The sequence below is a fragment of the Hyperolius riggenbachi genome, chromosome 12, assembly GCF_040937935.1.
Source record: "Hyperolius riggenbachi isolate aHypRig1 chromosome 12, aHypRig1.pri, whole genome shotgun sequence".
Classification (NCBI taxonomy): Eukaryota; Metazoa; Chordata; class Amphibia; order Anura; family Hyperoliidae; genus Hyperolius; species Hyperolius riggenbachi.
This window is the reverse complement of record NC_090657.1, coordinates 148,421,351-148,443,219: the sequence shown is the minus strand read 5'-3', so window position 1 is coordinate 148,443,219 and position 21,869 is coordinate 148,421,351. Positions and strand designations below refer to the sequence as shown.

At 44.8% G+C, this 21,869-nt stretch overlaps 1 protein-coding gene across 6 annotated transcripts in view; it reads left to right on the top strand.

Annotated features, from left to right (window-relative positions):
* The first annotated feature begins 706 nt into the window (after window positions 1-706).
* The window catches only part of SLC35C2 (solute carrier family 35 member C2), a 47,522-nt gene continuing 26,359 nt past the window's right edge, over window positions 707-21,869 (top strand). The window contains exons 1-6 of one of the 6 annotated variants that reach the window (XM_068264393.1): window positions 707-862; window positions 1,878-1,979; window positions 6,851-6,987; window positions 11,045-11,210; window positions 18,100-18,250; window positions 21,311-21,374. In XM_068264393.1, the coding sequence (XP_068120494.1) occupies window positions 1,929-1,979; window positions 6,851-6,987; window positions 11,045-11,210; window positions 18,100-18,250; window positions 21,311-21,374 (569 nt within the window). In that variant the 5' untranslated portion in view covers window positions 707-862; window positions 1,878-1,928. The other 5 variants (XM_068264392.1, XM_068264394.1, XM_068264395.1 and 2 more) reach the window with 5 other exon arrangements.

Below are 21,869 nucleotides of genomic sequence, written 5' to 3'. Positions count from 1 at the left end.
GTTAGCAACTGCGCCCCGAGCCACGTGTATCTTTTTCTGCGTTCCATCTATTGCTATTGTGGGATGGAATGTGGAAAAAGATATGCTGGGCACGTGGTTGTAGTTACCCTCGACTTATAAGTTGACGTTAACGAAAATAGCTGGCAGCGGGAGAACGGAGGATCACTGAGGCCTGGCCTGGGACAGGAAGGCTGCAGAAGTCCTAGGTAACTAAGTGACACTTTGTTTTAGCACTATTTTCAGTTCTGCTTTAAAAATGCAATATAGATAAACTTGAAAACAGGTGAAAAAGCTGTCAATGATGCAAAATATCAGCCATACAGCCCCCACCCCCTCCATATATTCGGGAAAAGGTAAATATTTTTCGTTGGAAGGGGGGGGGGGGGTGTTAGCTATTGATTGCAATGAATTTCAATCCTTAGCTAAAGTTCCTCTTTAAATTATGCAGCTATGGTAGAAATAACAAAATAGAAGAGAATACAAGAAATCCCTTTATATTTAGTTTTTATATAGCGAAGCCCTCTGTCAAACAAGACCCAGCGGAACCCGGATTTGTGACGTCACGCCGCTACTTGAACAAACGCCACGTCCTACTAATGACTGAGATCTTCACATGCCTCCACTAATATGGCGGCGAGGAGAGGACGTGTTGCCTGTGAGGCAGGGAAACTCCGCCCAGCATGCACCGCGCGCTGAGCCACGTCTGGCATGAGAAGAATACCTTGTAGAGATGGGAAGTTCGGATCTTTTCAATGATCCGGATGATTCGAATCGGATCATTGAAGAGATCCGGATCTTTGATCCGAATCTCGGATCATTTTACTACCGGAAGCATTCGGGGGTGAAATGAACAGCAGGACAGGTCTGTGGACAGGAGAAGGGGAGGGGGGTGGACACACAGAGAAGGGGAGAAGATGGACAGAGGGCAGGGAGTGGACAGAGACGGGAGGAGGGACGAGCAGAGAGCAGAAATGTTTGCACGTAATACCCACATGCTGAAGTCATATGCTTTACATATATTTCACCTATATGTTCATCTGTACACTTTGAAAGAAAAGGTCGCACAGTAAAAGAAAGCATTCCCAGAAGATAAGTGCAGCTGTTTAGTGCCGAGTGCAGGAGGATTATATTGCCTTTCAATCACACTGTCTGCAAAGTTACTGAGCTGTGCTGAGCCAAAAGCTTCCAATGTGTTCACTGTGCAGCACTACGGAACAGCCAGCCTGTAATGGGCAGCACGTTATAGCCAGTATGTGTGCTCTACACATATCTGGCAGTGGCACCCATGTCCCCTCTCTCTCATCTACCTCTCTCCCTGCAAGGCTGCCTCCCTTCCAACAGAGCGATCCCTGCTTCCAGGACCCCGCTGCCCGCTGAGAGGGGGCGTGTCGCTCCTGGCCCCGCCCCTTTTGCGATTCGAATCGTTCATTTTGATGATTCGGATGATCGACTCATAAAATAGATTCGGATCAAAGATCCGAATCGTTCATGATCCGGACAACACTAATACCTTGCAGAATAGGAGAGGTACAGGGGTGGCTGTCTAGGTGGAATAGTCCGTCTGTATTAGTTACCAGTCGTTTGCTCTATATGTAATAATAAAGTGGGTTATTCCTGTGTATGAGGTGACTCTGTATGTTGAATTGCGGAGATGGAATCTCATGTGTTGCACACAGTTTACTTTAGGGCAGATCAGTGTTTGCAAAGCCATATGGATGCATGCTAATGCATTCAGTGCTATTTACTGAGAGTTACTGCTCTGTATTTATTTTGCTTTCCATTAATAGTGAATGAAAGGCATTTTGTAATTGTAAGGGGGATTGTGTCAATGCAATATGGTAGTAATGCCCTGCATGAATCCTGTCTTATCTGTCCAGGTAAAAGTTTGGACTGCTCTGAGAGGGGGTTGACAGTGGAGACTTGTACAGATGTTGATGGAAACAGACCTACCAGAAGTCAAATGTGTCTACATATTTAGGGTAAGTTGTTTCTGTACTCTTAACTGAAGTCGAGTCTGAATTTCCATGTAAGGGCTAGTTCACACGGGCGTCTGCCCGGCTTTGTGTGGCATCGGGCTTTCAGCAGCCTTCACGTAGCTTTCGAAGTGGTCTGTGTTTTTCTTCCCCTAGGGAAACATTATCCGTGGCGGTTAACTGCCCCAGGACGCTACATGCAGCGTCCAGGGTCGCCTTGAACGCCAGGGAAAATCGGGACCTGAACGCTGCGTTCGCGTAAATGCCGATAAAAGCCTGGTACAACCACTCTCATTCACTACACTACAAGCGTATTTTAAGTGTTAGTGATTTGAAAAGCCTTGCCTAATGCAATGCTTTGGGTGACTTTTTATAACATCACATCGATCAGGTAAGAACACACACATAGCATTACATTAGCAAGAGCTTTTGAAATCACCAGCGCTTAGAAACTGCTCTTGTAGTGTGAAACAGCTCTTAGCTAAAGACCCTGAACAATTATGCAGCAGATCAGGTATTTCTGACATTATTGTCAGATCTGCCAAGATTAGTTGCATGCTTGTTTCTGGTGTGATTCTGATGTTTTTCAGAAACTACTGCAGGCAAATAAATCAGCAGGGCTGCCAGGCAACTGGTATAGTTTAAATTCTAAGAATACAATCCACATACAGAGGCTGGGTCTACCTATACAGCCCAGCCTCTGTTGCTATTTCAATCCCCCCCCTAAGCCCACCCTGCGCTCTAATCAGCCAGATAATATACAGGAATAAAAACATTTTATACACACCTGGGGCTTCCTCCTTCCCCGATTAGTCCCTTGCTGTACTCTCTGCTTCCTCAATCTGACACAGTAACTTTGGGAGTCGGGGGCTTATTGCGCGTGTCTGGACTGCGCATGTGCCGAATTACTGGGCCGGATTGTGGAGGTTGCAGGCAGTGGAGGATGGCGAGGAGGGAGTGATCAGGCCGAAGGGGGCTGGAGCAAGCACCAGGTATGTATACATTTTTTTTTTAGTTTTGTTTTCATTCGTCTCGGGTACACTTTAAGCACTGCATGCATTTTGCTATGCATGTTAGGGCTGGTGCACAGCAGAAGAGCTTTTTAAACGCTAGATATTTTAAAAGCTCTTGCTAATGCAATGCTATGGGAGATTTTTACAAAATCACATTGCTCGCGTGTGTGTGTACGCACGCATGCACACATACACGCGCACACACAGTGCTCAGAAAAGCTCTTCTTGTGTGCACCAGTCCTTAAAGAGGAACTGTCGTGAAAATCTTAAAATTTAAAACCCATACAAATAAGAAGTACAATTCTCCTAGAGTAAAATGAGCCAGAAATTACTATTCTCCTGTGTTGCTGTCACATACAGTAAGCAGTCAGTATTTGTACTTCTTGGACAGCACACCTCACTTGCCTTGTCGGTCGTGACTGGTCTAGTCCATGTGGCTAGCACAGACTTAATAGAATGCAAAAATAGCAAAATGACCAGCACCGGCCGTATTTTTAAAATACAGATGTTTATTCACCAAAAACATGTGAACAAAACGTAGCCAGCAATATCCAAAAAAGCTCAAGGATGTAAGTATAGCTCATTAGTATTTATAGCTCTTAGCTGCAAAAAATAGCCAAAGACATCAATAGGACCTGGAATGTGACTCCACTGCAGCCTAATCTGCCCCACAACGGACAGTTGCCGTTTCGAAATGGATAGACCGTTCTTTGTCAAGTGTTAAAGGATACCCCAACTGACAAGTGACATGATGAGATAGATGTGTATGTACAGTGCCTAGCACACAAATAACTAGGCTGTATTCCTTTTTTCCTTTCTCTGTCTGAAAGGGGTAAATATCAGGTATGTAAGTGGCTGACTCAGTCATGACTCAGACAGGAAGTGACTACAGTGTGACCCTCACTGATAAGAAAATCCAACTATAGAAACACTTTCCTAGCAGAAAATGGCTTCTGAGAGCAAGGAAGAGATAAAAAGGGGAAATTCTTATCAGTGAGGGTCACATTGCAGTCACTTCCTGTCTGAGTCAGGAATGAGTCAGCCACTTACATACCTGATATTTAACTCTTTCAGACAGAGACAGGAAAAAAGGAACACAGCATAGTTATTTGTGTGCTAGGCACTGTACATAAACATGTCTTATCATGTCACATGTCACTTCGGGTATCCTTTAAGCATGTCACCAGTGTCTACAACCCCTCTATTTATACTCCTCCTCACCATCCCATAGCCAGTCGCCCAAAAGGCAAACCTAATGGGGAAATGAGAGCAATTCCACACCCCCACACATACCTGGACTAGGTGAACTTCAATAGACCGATGGTACACTTCACATCACCGCCCCGCAACACGCGCAGACATAATCCTCCTATAGATACCTTGAAGCGGCGCATCCCCGCCGTGTAGTCAGCGCTGGCGTCACAAGGGGAACTTCCCATTTAGACATCCCGCACGGGAACGTCCGCACTAATGGTTCTATTTGCGTTCCAACCGCATTTCCTTGTTTGCTGCCATCTAGTGGCCACAATATATAATGGCCACCAGACTGGAAAATATATTAAATCCCCTATGTACCACCATCCTACTAGACCAGGCATGGGCAAACTCGGCCCTCCAGCTGTTACGGAACTACAAGTCCCACAATGCATTTGCCTTTGTCATGACTGTGGCTGTCAGACTCCTGCAATGCATTGTGGGACTTGTAGTTCCTTAACAGCTGGAGGGCCAAGTTTGCCCATGCCTGTACTAGACCATGAGATATTAATTGGATGGACATAATTACCACCAATAAATGTACAGGGGAATTCAGTAAAAAGAAGGAAAAGAGTAACCCAGACCTGTTGGGTGATCAGTGTGGAAATCTCCCTCAGTTCTCCTTAAATGCTTTATGTACGCGAGACAGCCGGTAATGAGGTCGAAGGTGGTCTTAGAGCTGCGCAGCCGCACTTGCGGCTGTGAGAACTGCGCAGCCGCGGCCGGACCTGGTGCCCATCTTCAGTGGGGCAGCAGAGGACGACCCGAGGGATTGGGTCGGGACCCCCACGAGTCGGTGAATTGATTTACAAGCGCGGCGGAATGGAAGGGGGATGCGGATGGAGGCCCCTAACGATCGTAAAACTGAATAGGTATTTAACTTTTTTTTTTACCATATTGGCCTCGTAAGTCCTTTAAGGAAAAAAGGGGAAAAATGCTAAAAGTTTTTATATAACAAAAAGTAAAAATACAGAAATAGGGGAAAGGAAAATATTTAAAATGCTACCTGACAAAAAGAGTGACAAATAATAAATATGCAGATAGGTTGCAATGGTGGTACGATCCCTCAATGCATATTCATAATATCGACAGATATATTTTCTATTCAGACCATGGGGATACATGGTTTCCAATTTCTTGATCCACCACGCTTCGGCTTTCAGGAGTAATTTTAACTTCTCACCACCCCTCCTTGGGCGATGAACCTGAAATTTTAAGGTAGCCACCCCATGAAATCTTTCCAAAAAATGGGCAGAAACTACTTGTTTGTTTCTTCCGAATAGCTGACTTATGAGCAGAGATTCTGTCTTTCACCCTTTGAGTGGTTTGTCCCACATATAATAGCCCACACAGGCATTTTATGCAATAAACCACAAATTTGGAATTACATTCTGAAAATTCTCTAAGGGAATTTGGTAAAAAGAAGGAAAAGAGAGTAACCCAGACCTGTTGTGTGATGAGAGGGTGTTGGACAGAATCCCCCACCTGTACATTACCACATTGGGCACAGTCCCTACATGGGAAAGTCCTCCTTCTCTTGATGCCTGCAAGTCTACTCTCAGAGGGACCCAGGTCAGATCTGACCAACTTGTCCGTTGGTGCTCATCTAAAGGAGAACAAAGTCGGTCCCGAAATTCAGGAACCATTGGTAGGCCCTCCTTCAGAATGGACTATCGCTGTAATATAATCCTCTTAACTTGATTGGACACTATACTGAATCTTGAGATAAAAGGAATTTTGCCTGCACTACTTCTCCCTCTCCTACCATCTCTCAAATGATCATTTCTAGGTCTTAACATGCCCTCCGGGTAGCCCCTCTCCCTAAAGTGACTTTACCCCTCCTTTTAACCCTACAATTGAGAACTTTATTTCATGTGTGAAGGAAGATATCAAGAGGTTGGAGAGTGATTTAAAACATGGAAGACATCATGGATACAGAAATGATCTTTCCAAGACTGAGAAATTGGCTTTGCAAGCCCTGCAGTCCGCCGATGAGATAATAAATCGTCTGAAAAGGGGGGTGCATTAGTCATTATGGATAGATCCTTCTATATTAGAAGTACTCAATTCTTATTGGAGGACTCTTCTATCTACAGCCATTTGGAGGGGGGGATCCTTTGCCCCTCATTTAACGGACGATAGGTAAAATAGTACAAAAAGCCTTGATGGATAAGATTATTGATGAAGCTTTGGCAAAATTTCTAATCAAGAAGCATCCCATTACACCAGTATTTTATACTTTGCCAAAAATACATAAGAATTTTCAGAATTCTCCTGGAAGACCAATTGTCTCCAGGGTGGATTTGGTATTATTTCCATTAGCAATTTTCTTGGATGCTGTCCTTTAACCTTATCTTTCAATACAGGCCTCGTATGTGAGAGATACGGGCATGTTTTTGGAGTTACTTAAAGTACAACCGCCTTCAGTGGATGATCTTTTGATGGTGACAATGGATGTGGAGAGTTTGTACACCTCCATCCCCCATCAGGAGGGGATGGAGGTAATACAACATGTTCTCGACACCCGTTCTGATTTTGATTATCAACACTGTAATCTTTTGATGTCTCTCCTGCGAATAGTGTTAACTATGAATTATTTTCTTTTTGGAGATGTTTTTTTCGAACAGGTCCGGGGGACGGCGATGGGCTCGAGCGTGGCCCCATGTTACGCAAATATCTTCATGGAGGCGTATGAGGAGGCATTTGTTTATACGCATCCGCTGTTCCACAGTCATGCGAGGATGTGGGTAAGGTACATAGATGATATTTTTTTTTTCTGTGGGTGGGGCCACGCTCGAGCCTTAATGCCTTTGTCCTAGGACTCCTCTCGAGATATCCCTTTATTAAGTTAACATCCCATGTCAGTAGTACATGTATTGAGTTTTTGGATGTTCGGGTTAGATGTGAGAATGGAGTATTCTGTACTTATCTATATAGAAAGCCCATGATAGGAATTCAACATTACACTTTGATTCCTTCCATCCTATTTCTTAGAAAAGTGCGATTCCTAAATCACAGATGTTGAGGGTAGAACGTATAGTACCAGAGTCAGATACTTGCGGTTTACGTTTGGAGGAGTTGAGGGGGAGATTTAGGGAGAGGGGCTACCCGGGGGGCGTGTTAAGACCTAGAAATGATAATTTGAGAGATGGTAGGAGAGGGAGGAGTAGTGTAGGCAAAATTCCTTTTATCTCAAGATTCAGTACAGTGTCTAATCAAGTTGAGGATTATATTACAGCGATAGTCCATTCTGAAGGAGGGCCTACCAAGGGTTCCTGAATTTCGGGACCCGCCTTTGTTCTCCTTTAGATGAGCACCATCTCTAAGGGACAAGTTGGTCAGATCTGACCTGGGTCCCTCTGAGAGTAGACTTGCAGGCATCAAGAGAATGGAGACTTTCCCATGTGAGGACTGTGCCCAATGTGGTAATGTCAGCATTTTAAATATTTTCCTTTCCCCTATTTCTGTATTTTTATTTTTTGTTATATAAAAACTTTTTTTGCATTTTTTCCCCCTTTTTTTTTCTTCCTTAGGGAGAACTGAGGGGGTTTTCCACACTGATCACACGACAGGATTGGGTTACTCTCTTTTCCTTCTTTTTACCGAATTCCCCTGTACATTTAGTGGTGGTAATTATGTCCTTCCGATTAATATCGCATGGTCTAGTAGGATGGTGGTACATAGGGGATTTAATATATTTTCCAGTCTGGTGGCCATTATATATTTTTGCCACTAGATGGCAGGAAACAAGGAAATGCGGTTGGAACGCAAATAGAACCATTAGTGCAGACGTTCCTGTGCGGGATGTCTAGATGGGAGATTCCCCTTGTGACGTCAGCGCTGACTACACGGCGGGGATGCGCCGCTTTAAGGTATCTATAGGAGGATTATGTCGGCGCATGTTGCACGGCGGAGATGCGCAGTGTGCCATCGGTCTACTGAAGTTTACCTAGTCCAGGTATGTGTGGGGGTGTGGAATTGCTCTCAGTTCCCCATTAGGTTTGCCTTTTGGGGGATTGGCTATGGGATGGTGGGGAGGAGTATAAATAGAAGGGTTGTAGACACTGGTGACATGCTTAACACTTGACAAAGCAATGAGCTATCCGTTTGAAACGGCAACTGTCCGTTGTGGGGCAGGTTAGGCTGCAGTGGAGGCACATTCCAGGTCCTATTGATGTCTTTGGCTTTTTTCTGCAGCTAAGAGCAATGGATACTAATTAGCTATACTTACATCCTTGAGCTTTTTTGGATGTTGCTGGCTACATTTTGTTCCCGTGTTTTTGGTGAATAAACATCTGTATTTTAAAAATACGGCCGGTGTTGGTCATCTTGCTATTTTTGGATACAGTAGGCAGTAGAAATCTGACATTACCGACAGGTTTTGGGCTAGTCCATTTCTTCATGGGGGATTCTTGGCATGGCCTTTATTCTTTATAAAGACATTCTATGAAAATTATTAATACAAAGATGCTGGCCAGCCTCCCTGCTCGCTGCACACTATTATTAAATGCACTTGGTGAATGACAGTTGCTCCGTCCAACTGCCAAAATAAAGAAAACCCTGAGACCTATGAGAAAATGGGCTAGTCCAAAATCTGTTGGTAATGTCAGATTTCTACTACCTACTGTAAGTGACAGCAACATAGGAGAATAGTAATTTCTCGCTAATTTTACTCTGGGAGAAATGTACTTCTTATTTGTATGTGTTTTACATTTCAAGATTTTTGTGACAGTTCCTCTTTAAATGTATATGCAAACTCAGGCACAGTGGCTCCAGGAATTGAGTTCATCTTTACGGAAACAGTAAAAATTCAGGATAATAATCACTAGAACAGCAACACTAGCTAGTAGTGCAACAGCAAAAGTTCTTGGGAATTTAGTAACGGCTATTGTGGATTACTGGTATAACCATTTGCCCTTCCACATCTGACCAGTCCTTGTAAAATTCATGTTCAGCTAGGAGTAAGAGCTCACTCTTGTATCTGCATGAAAGGCAGACGATTTCTTGCAAGTGGTCAATATGTGCATTTGACTGCAGGCAACCGTGAAGTGACAAAAAAAAAGTTAGATAGTGCCCCTACATAGAGGAAAGGCTGTGGATTCCATAGAGCGAGACATATAAAAAAGGGCGCCAGACATATGACCACTGCCATAGACTGCATTGTGAATTATGGCTATATCGGCGCTCAAAGGGTTATAAAAAAAACCACAGTACAATTCAGCCGCCAGCAATAGCTGGCAGCCGAATTTTATCTTACCCCCGAGTCCATGGTGGCATGGAGGGGAAATAGTCATCTACGCTGCAGGGAAATTAGCAATAGCAGGATGAGCCGGTTTTTGCCCTCCCGGTCCTCTCTCCGTACCCTCGTATCTCCGCTTTCTCCCCACTAAAGTTATTCATCCTGCAGGTTGAATACACCTGTGAGACTCCTTGTGCAGGCTTTGGATGCACTCCAGTCCAGTACTTAGGAAGACTGGTGGATCAGTACTGGGTACTCACCAGTCCAAGTTTGCACATATGCAGTACGGATGCACCCGTATTCGGAAGCACTCAGGGTCGCGTGTGCTTCCGAAATGAAAGCCGCATTGCGTTACTCACTGCCGTGCTTCCTCTTTTAAGCCGGAAGTAGGATGTGCAGTAGTGAGTGTTCGAACGTGGCTTTTATTATGCCCATGAGGCGTAATGGAACGCAGACGTCCTAAAGACTTCTGGGTAAGTTAAACCCATACCTTCATACCTGAAGTCATTAGACTTCCTTAGAATTCTGATTTCCAGTCCGTCTGGACTCGAAAGCCCATCCCTACTTCCCTCTGCAACATTTAGTAATGCTTGTTTCGTAGTCACTTCAGGGTTGCTTTGAACGCTATACGCTATACAGAATCTCAGATGGCTCTTGAAGATGCAGCAACTCCATAGGAAAGCATTACTTTTCTTTTCGCGGTGCGGCAAAACGCCTGCAATTTCAGCATGTTTCTCCTGCGGGCTGAATCTCCACTCAGGGTTTGTTCACGCTTGAGCTGACACAGGCGGAACAGCAGCATATCCTATTAGTGCCAGAACGCTGGTCTGTTGGAATGTTTTTTTTTGTTATTAATAAATATATTTAGTGTGTGTGTAATTTAACTTTTTGCCACCAGATAGCGCTACAAACACTATCCTGATTTTCAGGAAGTGTTTATTTTTTTTTAAACTAACTCATGCTTTTACTTCTTCCTGTCTTTATGAATGGGCATGGCCCCTGATCGAGGTCATGTCCATTCATTTCAGGCATTGCGATTGGTTAGGGGAATGTTTGTTCCCCTTCCTCGAATCTCTTTGTAATGGTGGGTATGAACGGTGGGTGTGCACAGCGGTGGCAAGGACGAGTGACACATTAAAACATCCTGGGGCCATTAGGCTCCAGCAGGATATTTTATTGCGGCGGCTCTAAGTGGTTAAAGCTATGGGCTTGCTATACACCAGTGGTTCTGGATGTAAGCCTGGCTTCAGGGGCATACATTTGCATATTCAGCGGTGGTGCATTGTGGGTAACCACCGTTACACACTCAAATCTGAATTATCGCAAATGCCTTCTGTTTTAAGAAGGCAAACCACGCTAAGCAATGCCAAAACAAATGATTGCGTGAAAAATTGTGCCGAAAACGTAAATGAAACTGCTTGGTGTAAATTACCAAAAAATCCTGAGTGCAGTGCGGTTGCAAATTACAGTTTCTTAATTCATCAGTTATCTCAATTTCAAACAGTTTGGGTTTTTGGGGGTATTTTTCTGCTTATAATCTGCCTTTTAATCTGTCTATTTTTCAGCTTTCTGCAGCCTTGCACTGTAAAGCGAGGAAGAGCTGACGGGGGTAACAGGATGAGTTTACCCTGTTGGGGCATCATATGGAAGGTTTTCCTCACGGTGGGGCTGGTCCTCTTCTATTACTGCTTCTCCATTGGAATCACCTTCTACAACAAATGGCTACTGAAGGTGAATGTTATGACTAACAGTTTAATATCTGCAGACAGTTTCTCTTAATATATCTAGCTCTGCTCCCCTACATACTGCATGAGGTACATAGAGCAGATTTATGAGAAGATAAACATTTTGTTGCCCATAACTGCCAATACTTAACCTCGACAGAGCTCACAACACGTGTGTAAAGGGACACATACATCTAGCGATTTTGGCGGCCAATCAACCAAGAAATAGATCTCTTTCTGATCATGAGAGATCTGTTTGCTGCCATAAACCACAGGCAGATTCCCGGTCAATTTAACCACTTTACCACCAGCGGTGCGTATATCTACGCTCCCTTTTACACCCTTTGCCCGCCAGGGGCGTAGATATACGCACCTCCCGCCGCTGTCTGCGCTCACGTGCTCGTGTACGTCGCCGGCCACTTGCCCGGAGATCAATGAACGGGAAAAACCGTTCCCGTTTGTTGATCTCAGCCCCCCAGCAATGATCGGCTGCTTCTATGAGCAGCAGCGCGATCATTGTGAAAAAAAGGCCTCCCTGAACTTCTTACGCTTACAGGACGCATTTACAAAAAGTTACTGTGGCCATCTTGTGGTCAAAAAGTAAAACTACACCCAAAAACATTTTTCTTATACAAATACCGTATATACTCGAGTATAAGCCGAGTTTTTGGGCCCAAAAAAGTGGCCCAAAACTGGGGGTCTCGGCTTATATTCGAGTCTCTAACAAACAGCAACCCCCCCAAGTGTACCCCCACCTGCCACAGGCTCATCGGAGCTGAGCGGTGACGGCTTTTGTGAGTAAATATTGATTTTCTGTGTGCCGCTGTCCCATCCCGTCCAAGCAGAGCAGAGCGAAGCAGCATGTATAGTGTGCTATGGTGAGCAGCTGGCGGCATCTGAGCTGAAGCCTGGCTGCATTGCTCCCACCTGTTGTCTGCTGCCTGGGTCTCAGGATGTATGGTGGCTGCTTCCTCCTGAGTGTCTCCGCTATTTCTCTGTCCCCTCATGTCGCTTTTCCCCGCTGTCAGTGCCTCGGAGCTTGGGTCACACAGCACGGGGCAAGGAATCCTCTGTAAACTGTTCGTTGTAGTCTAATTGCTATGACTCCTGCAGTGGCAGATTGGTGCCACTAGAGGGAGCCATAGCAGTAAGACTACGCTATGACCAGCAGTTTCAAGAGGATTCCTTGCCCCGTTCTATGTGACCCGAGTTCCGAGGCACTGACAGCAGGGGAAAGCGACATGAGGGGACAGAGAAATAGCGGAGACACTCAGGAGGAAGCAGCCACCATACATACCGAGACCCGAGCAACAGACAACAGGTGGGAGCAATGCAGCCTGCTGCTCACCATTGCACACTATACATGCTGCTTCGCTCTGCTCTGCTTGGAGGGATGGGACGGTGGCACACAGAAAATCAATCTTTACTCACAAAAGCCGTCACCGCTCAGCTCCAGGTGGGGGTGCGCCTTATTACACTGCCAATCAGAAAGCGGACCTGAACTCAGAACTTCCTCTCTGCTGTAAAACATATACAATAGCATAATAACCTTTAAAGAAAAGCATTTCTTTATTTCAGCTGATACAAATCCCTCAATAAGTCTGCAGTGTGTCTACTTCCTGCTTTCGTGGAAGCAGACATAGGGTTAACATCCTGTGCTTTCAAAAGAGGGTGAATTTCTCTCTGTTTTCCTTCTGTCCTGCGCAAGAGTTCAGGTCCACTTTCAGCTTACTTCTGCAATCAGCGTGTCTCTATCACAGTTTAACTTCTATTGGTACACATGTCAGCACAGGTCATGCAAAGTTTCAGTTATTAAAGCTTCACATATTAATTAATTACTCTGTATTTGCTGGGAAGGATGGGGCAGGCCTGTACTTATACTCTGCCTCTGGCAGGGGGAGATGGATACCACCCACACGACTGTAAACAGCAGCTGGCAAGTACGGGTTGGTACACTGTGCTTATTCATTTTGACTATTGAGACTCACCAGTAGCTGGTTCATTTCCTACCCCCGGCTTATACTCGCGTCCGTCATTTTTCCCAGAATTTTAAGGTAAAAATTTTAAGGTTTAAGGTAAAATTTGGGGGGTCGACTTATACTCGGGTCAGCTTATACTCGAGTATATACGGTACATTATTTTACAATATAAATTAACTCATTAACTCCCACACTCCCCAATGTATTTTTTGTAATAAAAAGAAAAAATAATTACAATAAAAAAAAACAAATAGTTACCTTAGGGACTGAACTCTTTAAGTATTTATGTCAAGAGTGTACAACACTGTTACTTTATAAACTATGGGCTTGTAATTAGGGATGGATGCAAAACTGAAAAAAAAATGCACCTTTATTTCCAAATAAAATATTGGCGCCAAACATTGTGATAGGCACATAATTTAAATGGTGTAATAACCGGGACAAATGGGCAAATAAAGTTCATGGATTTTAATTACAGTAGCATGCATTGTTTAAAAACTAGAATGCCCGAAAACTGAAAAATAATAATTTTTTTCCCCGCATTTTTTTCCTATTTTCCCATTAACACATTTAGAATAAAATAATTCTTGGCATAATGTCCCACCTAAAGAAAGCCTAATTGGTGGCGAAAAAAACAAGATATAGTCCATTTCATTGCGATAAGTAACAATAAAGTTATAGACGAATGAATGGAAGGAGCGCTGAAAGGTGAAAATTGCTCAAGGGGTAAAACCCCTCAGTGGTGAAGTGGTTAAAGAGGAACTCCAGTGAAAATAGTGGGGGTCACGTGAGTCTAACTAAGCAACGCTTGTCTCAGTAATCTGATTGAGGTTTCACCTAGCTGAAAAGGTCAGTAATGAAAATTATCTCAGGGCACTTTCCATCCAATATACAAGTATGTGGAGCATTATACTCACTGGGCCTGAAGATTTGGGAAATATATGCATATATACAAAAAGTCTATGAATAGGAGTGCACTCCAATAAGGACTTTTTTTGTCTACAGGTCCATACCACTATATGTTTCATCTTTTTTAATCGGGGTGGTTTTTATGAATTTGATATATATAGATTGTGATCTTTTTTGATACTTGGATTAATTAAAGCGACATATGCCTAGACTCAGGGCTCCCAATTTTCCTTTCTTTTGTATGCAGTTTGTCATGTAGCTTGTGTGCACAGTATTTAAGTGAGTTGGTTGTTTATTTGGTTGGCGTGCGTGTACGTACTTGTCAGGTAGACAAATTGTTGTGTGGGTGGTGGTGTTGTGCATTAAGTTGGATGTGTGTATGAACCTTAAAGAGAACCCGAGGTGGGTTTAAAGAATGTTATCTGCATACAGAGGCTGGATCTGCCTATACAGCCCAGCCTCTGTTGCTATCCCAAACCCCCCTAAGGTCCCCCTGCACTCTGCAATCCCCCATAAATCACAGCCGTGCTGTGAGGCTGTGTTTACATCTGTAGTGTCAGTCTCAGCTGCTCCCCTGCCTCCTGCATAGCTCCGGTCCCTGCCCCCATCCCTTCCCTCCAATCAGCAGGGAGGGAAGGGATGCAGGCGGGGACTGGAGTTCTGCAGGAGGCGGGGAGAGCAGCAGACTGACACTATAGAGATAAACACAGCCAGCTCTGACAAGCTGTTTGTCAGCAGCGTGGCTGTGATTTATGAGGGATTGCAGAGTGCAGGGGGGCCTTAGGGTGGTTTGGGATAGCAACAGAGGCTGGGCTGTATAGGCAGATCCAGCCTCTGTATGCAGATAACATTCTTCAAACCCACCTCGGGTTCTCTTTAAGATTCCGACAGTGCTATGTTTATAGTTACATAGTTATCTAGATTGAAAAAAGCACTGTGCCCATCAAAGTTCAGCCCCTGAGGATGCAGGGCTGTGGAGTCGGTACAAAAATCATCCAACTCGGACTCCACATTCTCAGTTTATTAAACTGGATTAAGACGAAAGCGTTGTAGAACAACAAAGCGTCAGGTACTCAGCTGTCAGTGCACAGTATACCAGCAGTGGGACTGATTGGCTTAGAGGGCTTAGGCTATTACCTGGTGTGCTTTGTATCTCAGTGTATAGAGTAGTTATCCTAGCAAACAGGCTGATAGGACACTACTAGGATTGAGCTTTGTTTTTTTGCAGTGCACTGTACCTAGAGCATGGAGCAGATCGGTGGAGTAGTGGCTGGCACTCTTGCTTTGCAGTGCTGGGACTCCCATCCAGGGCACTATATGTGGAGTTTGTAGTTTCTCCCTGTGTCTGCATGGGTTTCCTCCCACAACCCAAAAACATTCAGGTTGTAAGCTCTTTAGGGCACTCATGGCGGCGGAATGCCAAGAACCGGCTGAGGCGCAAGCTTCCGGGTCTCGGCAGACCGCTTACGTCACTGGAGCGCAGCCTGGCGCTCAGCTCCCATTGGATAGGTGGCGGACACGCTTTCAGTACACGCTCCACTGCAGTAAACAATAACTGTGTGTGTGTTGCGTGTCAGCTAATTAGCTGACATGCTGAGCCTCTATTGGTTGTTTTCAATTCTGTTTGTTTCTGATTGGTTAGTCCTTGTATTTAAGCATGGTGAGCGCCTCAGACATCGCCCGTGATAGCATTAGCTTTTGGCTTGTTGCTGGGTATGCGCTCACAAACCTTTTGACTCCTGTTGCCGACTCTGCTTGTATCCTGACCACGCTCTATTGGATCACCCGTTGCTGACTCTGCTATAGTACCTGGAGTTTGCCTGTTCGCTGCCTGGATTGACCTCTGCCTGGATAAGGACTTGCAAGAACGCTGCCTGGACTGACAACTGACTAGTACTGACCACGCTATCTCTAAAGTGCCTGAACTGCATACCATTCCTCCTGCTTGCCGTCCTCTAACTCTCGTCTGGATTGCCTCATCCTCCAGGCCTCAGGTGACTATTACACTTGTGATACTGCGCCTTGTATGATTGTTATTGGTTCTGATTGGTGGATACTATCTGTCAGTCTGTATGCTACATCTACCTGCAGGGTTATTGTAGTTCTGTGCTAGGTAGGAGTTTGTGCGGGTGTTACGGGCTGGGCTATAGGTCGGTCATATGGGCATACAGCCTGACCTGTAGTCACTGACCAGACAAGCCTGACACAGGTATGGGATTAGATTGTGTGCCCCTCCGAGGGGCAGTTAAGTGACAAGACTATATATACTCTGTACAGCGCTGCGGAAGATGTCAGCGCTATATAAATATGAAATATTAATACCGTATATATTCGCATATAAGCCGACTCGCATATAAGCCGACCCCCCCCCCCCACCCAACTTTTACACCAGAAATTAGAACAAAATAATTGACTCGCATATAAGCCGGGGGTAGGAAATGCAGTGCCTCCTGACAACGGGTTGGTTGTTGCATTTCATATCGGGGTAATTGTATACTCTGCACCTTGTTTCTGCACCCTGCGCACAGAATTCCATCCACATGGCCTTTGTCAGAAGGTGCATGTGTACAGTTCACATGCTTGGGCTGACTTATCATTTATCTTGTACAGTTATACTGCTAAATGGAAAGTGAAGTCAAATTAAGCTAAAGTCAACTTTCAAATTCAGACAAATTTACCAGGGGGGTAATGAGGTATTGCAAATTTAAATCTGTACAATTATGACAGAACACATTCTAATTAAAGTGAATATGGGAGGATTATGAGTAGTGGTATTGCTGAATTTCTGTTAAATGCTGCTTACCTGCACTGTGGGTGTCCGAAGGGGAGCGCAACAGCTAAACTGCATGCAGATGCCCGGGTTACCGTATGGCAGGAGGGGACCGATGGAGAATGCTGCTGGAGTGATCAGAAACCTGGGGGAGAGCAGAGCTGGATGGATGGCTGGCACAGTCATAGCAGATATGCTCCCCGAAAGCATAATCTCGCATTTGGCTAGCCCTAATCATAGAGGAGCACTCCTCCATGCACTCGATATGCGGTTCCTGCACATGATCTCGCAGTTCCTGAAGTGCAAGATTACCGTAAGTGCACGGAGAAGTGCTCCTCTATGATTCTGCCCAGCCAAGCGAGATTATGTGTACAGGGAGCGCTTCTGCTATGAATGTGGCCAGCCGTCCATACATCCAGCTCTGCTCTCTCGCGGACCACTGATGCAGCATTCACCCCTGGGCATCGGATCCCTCCTGCCATAAGGTAATCCGGACGTTCGCCTGCAGATTAGATGTTGCGCTCCCCTTTCGGCCGCCCACAGTGCAGGTTGCTCCGCTGTGTGCCAGACATTACACAGCCTTCAAGCCTTTACCGCTGCGCTCTCTGATCTCCTCCGTAGGTCAGCCTGGTCAACTCCTCACCACAGACACCAACTTAGTAAGTTGGTGACTCGCATATAGGCCGAGGGGGTGACTTTTCAGCACATTTTTTGTGCTGAAAAATTCGGCCTATATGCGAGTATATACGTATATGTACAATCATATCAAATTGCTATATAAATATGAAATCATGTATGTACAATCATATCAAACTTGCTGTACATCCCATCGAGTGCTGGTGAGTGCAGGTTAAAAAATGCCCAGCTGTGCGACTTCTTCCTTTACACCCACCAGCACTCTATGGTTGATATGATTTTGGGCATGTTCAATCCTGGTATGGCCATATCGGCTTATCTGTTTGCTTGTTAGGATTTTCTGTGGACCGGTCCTCATTAATGAATTCTATCTGGATTTGACCTATCCCTTTTGAAAATTTGGGTTATTGAAATATAACTTTCCATAAAAATAAATTAACTTTTCTGCTTATGGATGTAACAGGCAAAAATTCTACGTTCTCTTTAAAAACCGAAGTTTACAAAAACATGCAACATTTTTATGTTTGTGTGTGTGTGTATCTTTACTCTGTGAAGTAAAAATTGGACAAGTTTATATTTTTCTTTGTCTGGTCCTGTTTCAGAGATTTCACCTGCCTTTATTTATGACACTTGTGCATCTCCTCATGATTTTCATCATGTCAGCACTAAGCCGGGCACTGATGACCTGCTACAGCGGCCGGGCGCGAGTAATCCTGCCGTGGTCAGACTACCTCAAAAAAGTGGCCCCCACAGGTAAATACAACGTTCTGCTCATAAAGGCATGTTTATATTGTATAACAGAGGTGTGCACACTTTTTCATCTTGTGAGCTACTTTACAAATTAGCAAGTCAAAATGATCTACCTATGTACAATGTTAGGAGCACAATTGTATATACAGAATGGAAAATGTAGTGCAGTCGCAATCAGGGCTGTGAAGTCGGTCCAAAAATCCACCGACTCCGACTCCTCATTTATGGATTCCTCGACTCCGACTCCTCTAATTTGCATATTACAATTTTGTTGATTAAAAGTATGTAACATGAAATTCGTCTCTTAACTGCAAACGCTTAGGAATTTTACAAGACAACTGAAGTGAGAAGGTTATGTAGACTGCAATATTTATTCCCTTTGGACTAAAACTAGTCCTTGGTAAGAGTACTTGTAAAAGGTACAGACCGGAACAAAGAACATCTATCAGGCCCTAGGCAATGTAAGTGTGGGTACATGTAAGAATGATGTGCAGGTACTCTGCAGGGGAATGAGGAGATTCTTCCTCTATTACACATTCTTCATGCACAATCTGAACAAGGTTTATGGGTGACAGACAACACCTCTGTGTTCAATGTGCACAGCATTCTCAGTGGATTCCCTGCAGCTCTGTGGGGAGTGCATATGTAGAGTATAGTACTACTGTGTAACAAAGTAAACCTGAGACAGATGAAATTAAAGTTTTATACATACTTGGGGCTTCCTCCAGCCGCCTTCTGGATAATCAGTCCCTCGTTGTCCTCCACCACCACCTGGATCTTCTGCTATGAGTCCAGGTACTTGAGCCAGTCGGGCGTAGTCCGCATGCACACACTCCGCTAGGCCTGAACGATTTATCGTTTTTTGATCGAAATCGCGATCACGGAAACAACGATTCCGTGATCGTGAAGGTGACGATTTTTCACGATTTTACTGGCAACAGTGTACTAGTTCAGCCCGGCAGTCCATCTCCTGCTTGCCGCTCTGCAGCGGCAGCTTAGTAGCTCTCACCAGCTCCTTCCTAGTGGCCGCCTCTACCCCCTACGTCATCAGTGTGTTCTCCCTCCGCCTTGCATCTTCATCATCGGTGGACGGGCGGCTGCAGCAGCAGGCACTCACTCTTGCTCCGCCCAGCCTAGCACATCATCAGCTGGGCGGGCGGTGGACTCCGCCCACAGGTACTGCCTCTTTCCCTCCGCCTTGCCTAGCGACTAGCGAGTCATCATCTGGGCGGGTGGCCGCCACGGCTCTCACTCACTCTCACTCCACCCAGCCTAGTACATCATCAGCTGGGTGGGCGGCAGACTCCGCCCACAGGCTCTCGCTCTGTTTCCCTCCGCCTAGCGTGTCATCAGCTGGGGCAGGCGACAGGACTGTCACTAAAGAGTTTGGCCAGGTAGTGCACGACAATTATATATATATATATATATATATATATATATATATATATATATATATATATATATATATATATATATATATATATATATATATTACTACCAGCCATCCACCAGGCTAAGATTTACCACTGCTCCGCCTCCTTTGCCACTCTACATCAGTGCAACTCTGCACATCACGCTGACACCCTGTGTGTGCCTCATCCATTCTGTATGTGTACAGGATGATGTGTGCTGGGCAGTGGGCAATTTGAGCTGAGGTGACTGTGAGCTGGACTGTGTGATGCGATTTTATATGTATTCACGATTTTTCTTCAAATCTAGTCCTCATGCTTTGCACTGTCCTGAGCCCGGCCACAAGGATCAGTTTGTGTGAACAGTAGTGTCCTTCCACAGCTCTGCACTCCGCACGACAGGCTTTGGCCAGTTATCAAGCCTGGCAGGAATGGAACCACAGTGAGTGTGAGTGTGTGTGTTATATCTTGCCAAAGCCTGTCCTGCGGAGTGCTGAGCTATGGAAGGACTCTATTGTTCACACAAACTGATCCTTGTGGCCGAGCTCAGGACAGAGCACGGCAGGAGGAGGACTACCGGTAGTTTTTAAGAAAAATCGTGAATCGAATCGAAATCGCAATTTCTAACAGAAATCGTTCAAATCAATCTTTTCCTAAAATCGTTCAGGCCTACACTCCGCCGCCAGGAGCATACTACACCTGTGCAGCACTATTGCGCAGGTGCAGAATGTTCCTGGCTGTGGGAGCGGCATGCGGCCGGACAGCGCTGACTGGCTGAATTACCAGGACTCATAGCAGAAGATCCGGGTGGTGGAGGAGGACAGCGAGGGACTGATTAGCCTGAAGGGGGCTGGAGGAAGCCCCAGGTATGTATAAAACTTTACTTTTCATCCGTCTCAGGTACCCTTTAATTTGTAGTCACCAAACCAAATTTTAACAACATATCAAATTATTTGATTTCATCAGCAAAGAGAGTGCATACATTTGCATAAATCAGCATCAGTGCAGAATTATTTCCATCTCATTGACCATCTCTATTAGTGACACGGCTACACATCAGGCTTTATTCTTACAGCATAGATGTTATTTAGTATATATGAGATTCCTGTGTACACATCATATATACAGTCACAATCAGATATGTATATCTGACCTTAAAAATACGGGGACTGCCTTATTGAAGCAGCACAAGTAACTAATTTTGATTGGTTTATTTCATTTTTGTGGACTAAGCACAGCTATTACTGTATATACACTGTATATATACATTATTTTTAATGACCATTATCATAGAAATAGAACATTTTATCATATTTTCTATTTGAATTACAGTTACAAATTCATTAGGAGTCGGAGTCGGTGCATTTTTTCCCGACTCCGACTCCAGGCACCCAAAATTGCCCGACTCCATGACTCCGACTCCACAGCCCTGGTCGCAATCTACTATGAAGTCCTTCCTGATCTACCCAATAGGCACCCCTGCTGTATAGGATAGTTTCAAGTGTCCCTTGAGAGATACAGTTGACCTCCCCACCATCTTTTTTTCCTCCAGCATGTGACTTGGCCAGCCGAGTCTTGTCATGTTGCATTCTGGCCGGCCACAGTCCAAATTATTATTATAATGTGTTTTCTTTTTTTTTTTCCTTGTCTTCAGCTTTGGCCACTGCTCTGGATATTGGACTTTCCAATTGGAGCTTCCTGTACATCACTGTGTCACTGTAAGTTGGATGGAACCTTCATTACAGCATCTCCTAAATCAATACATCTTTTGTCATTGACATGAATATACTTTCTGGAATCTTCTTCTACACTTCACTGGTCGTGGCAACAAAGAATAGTGTCCCTGCCCACAATAGACCTCAGTGCAGTGACCCAGACTCTGGGAAAAGTTGCTGACAAAAGTGAGGAAAAGTTATCAGTACCTTGTGAGGTCTGCCCTTTTAGAACCCTGTAATAATACAGTAAGTTTTACTGCTCAATCTGTTCATAATGGTGCGCTGTGCTTAATTTCCTGATTAATCTACGTCTCCTTGTAGTTTCCGTCTGTGCACTTAACCCTCTGGGCGATACAATTATATCGCCCAGGAGGTGGCGCAGCACTATTTTTTTAAATTTTTTTATTTTTTAAATCATGTAGCGAGCCCAGGGCTCGCTACATGATGGCCGCAACGCAGCGGCATCCCCCCACCCACTCCGATCGCCTTCGGCGATCA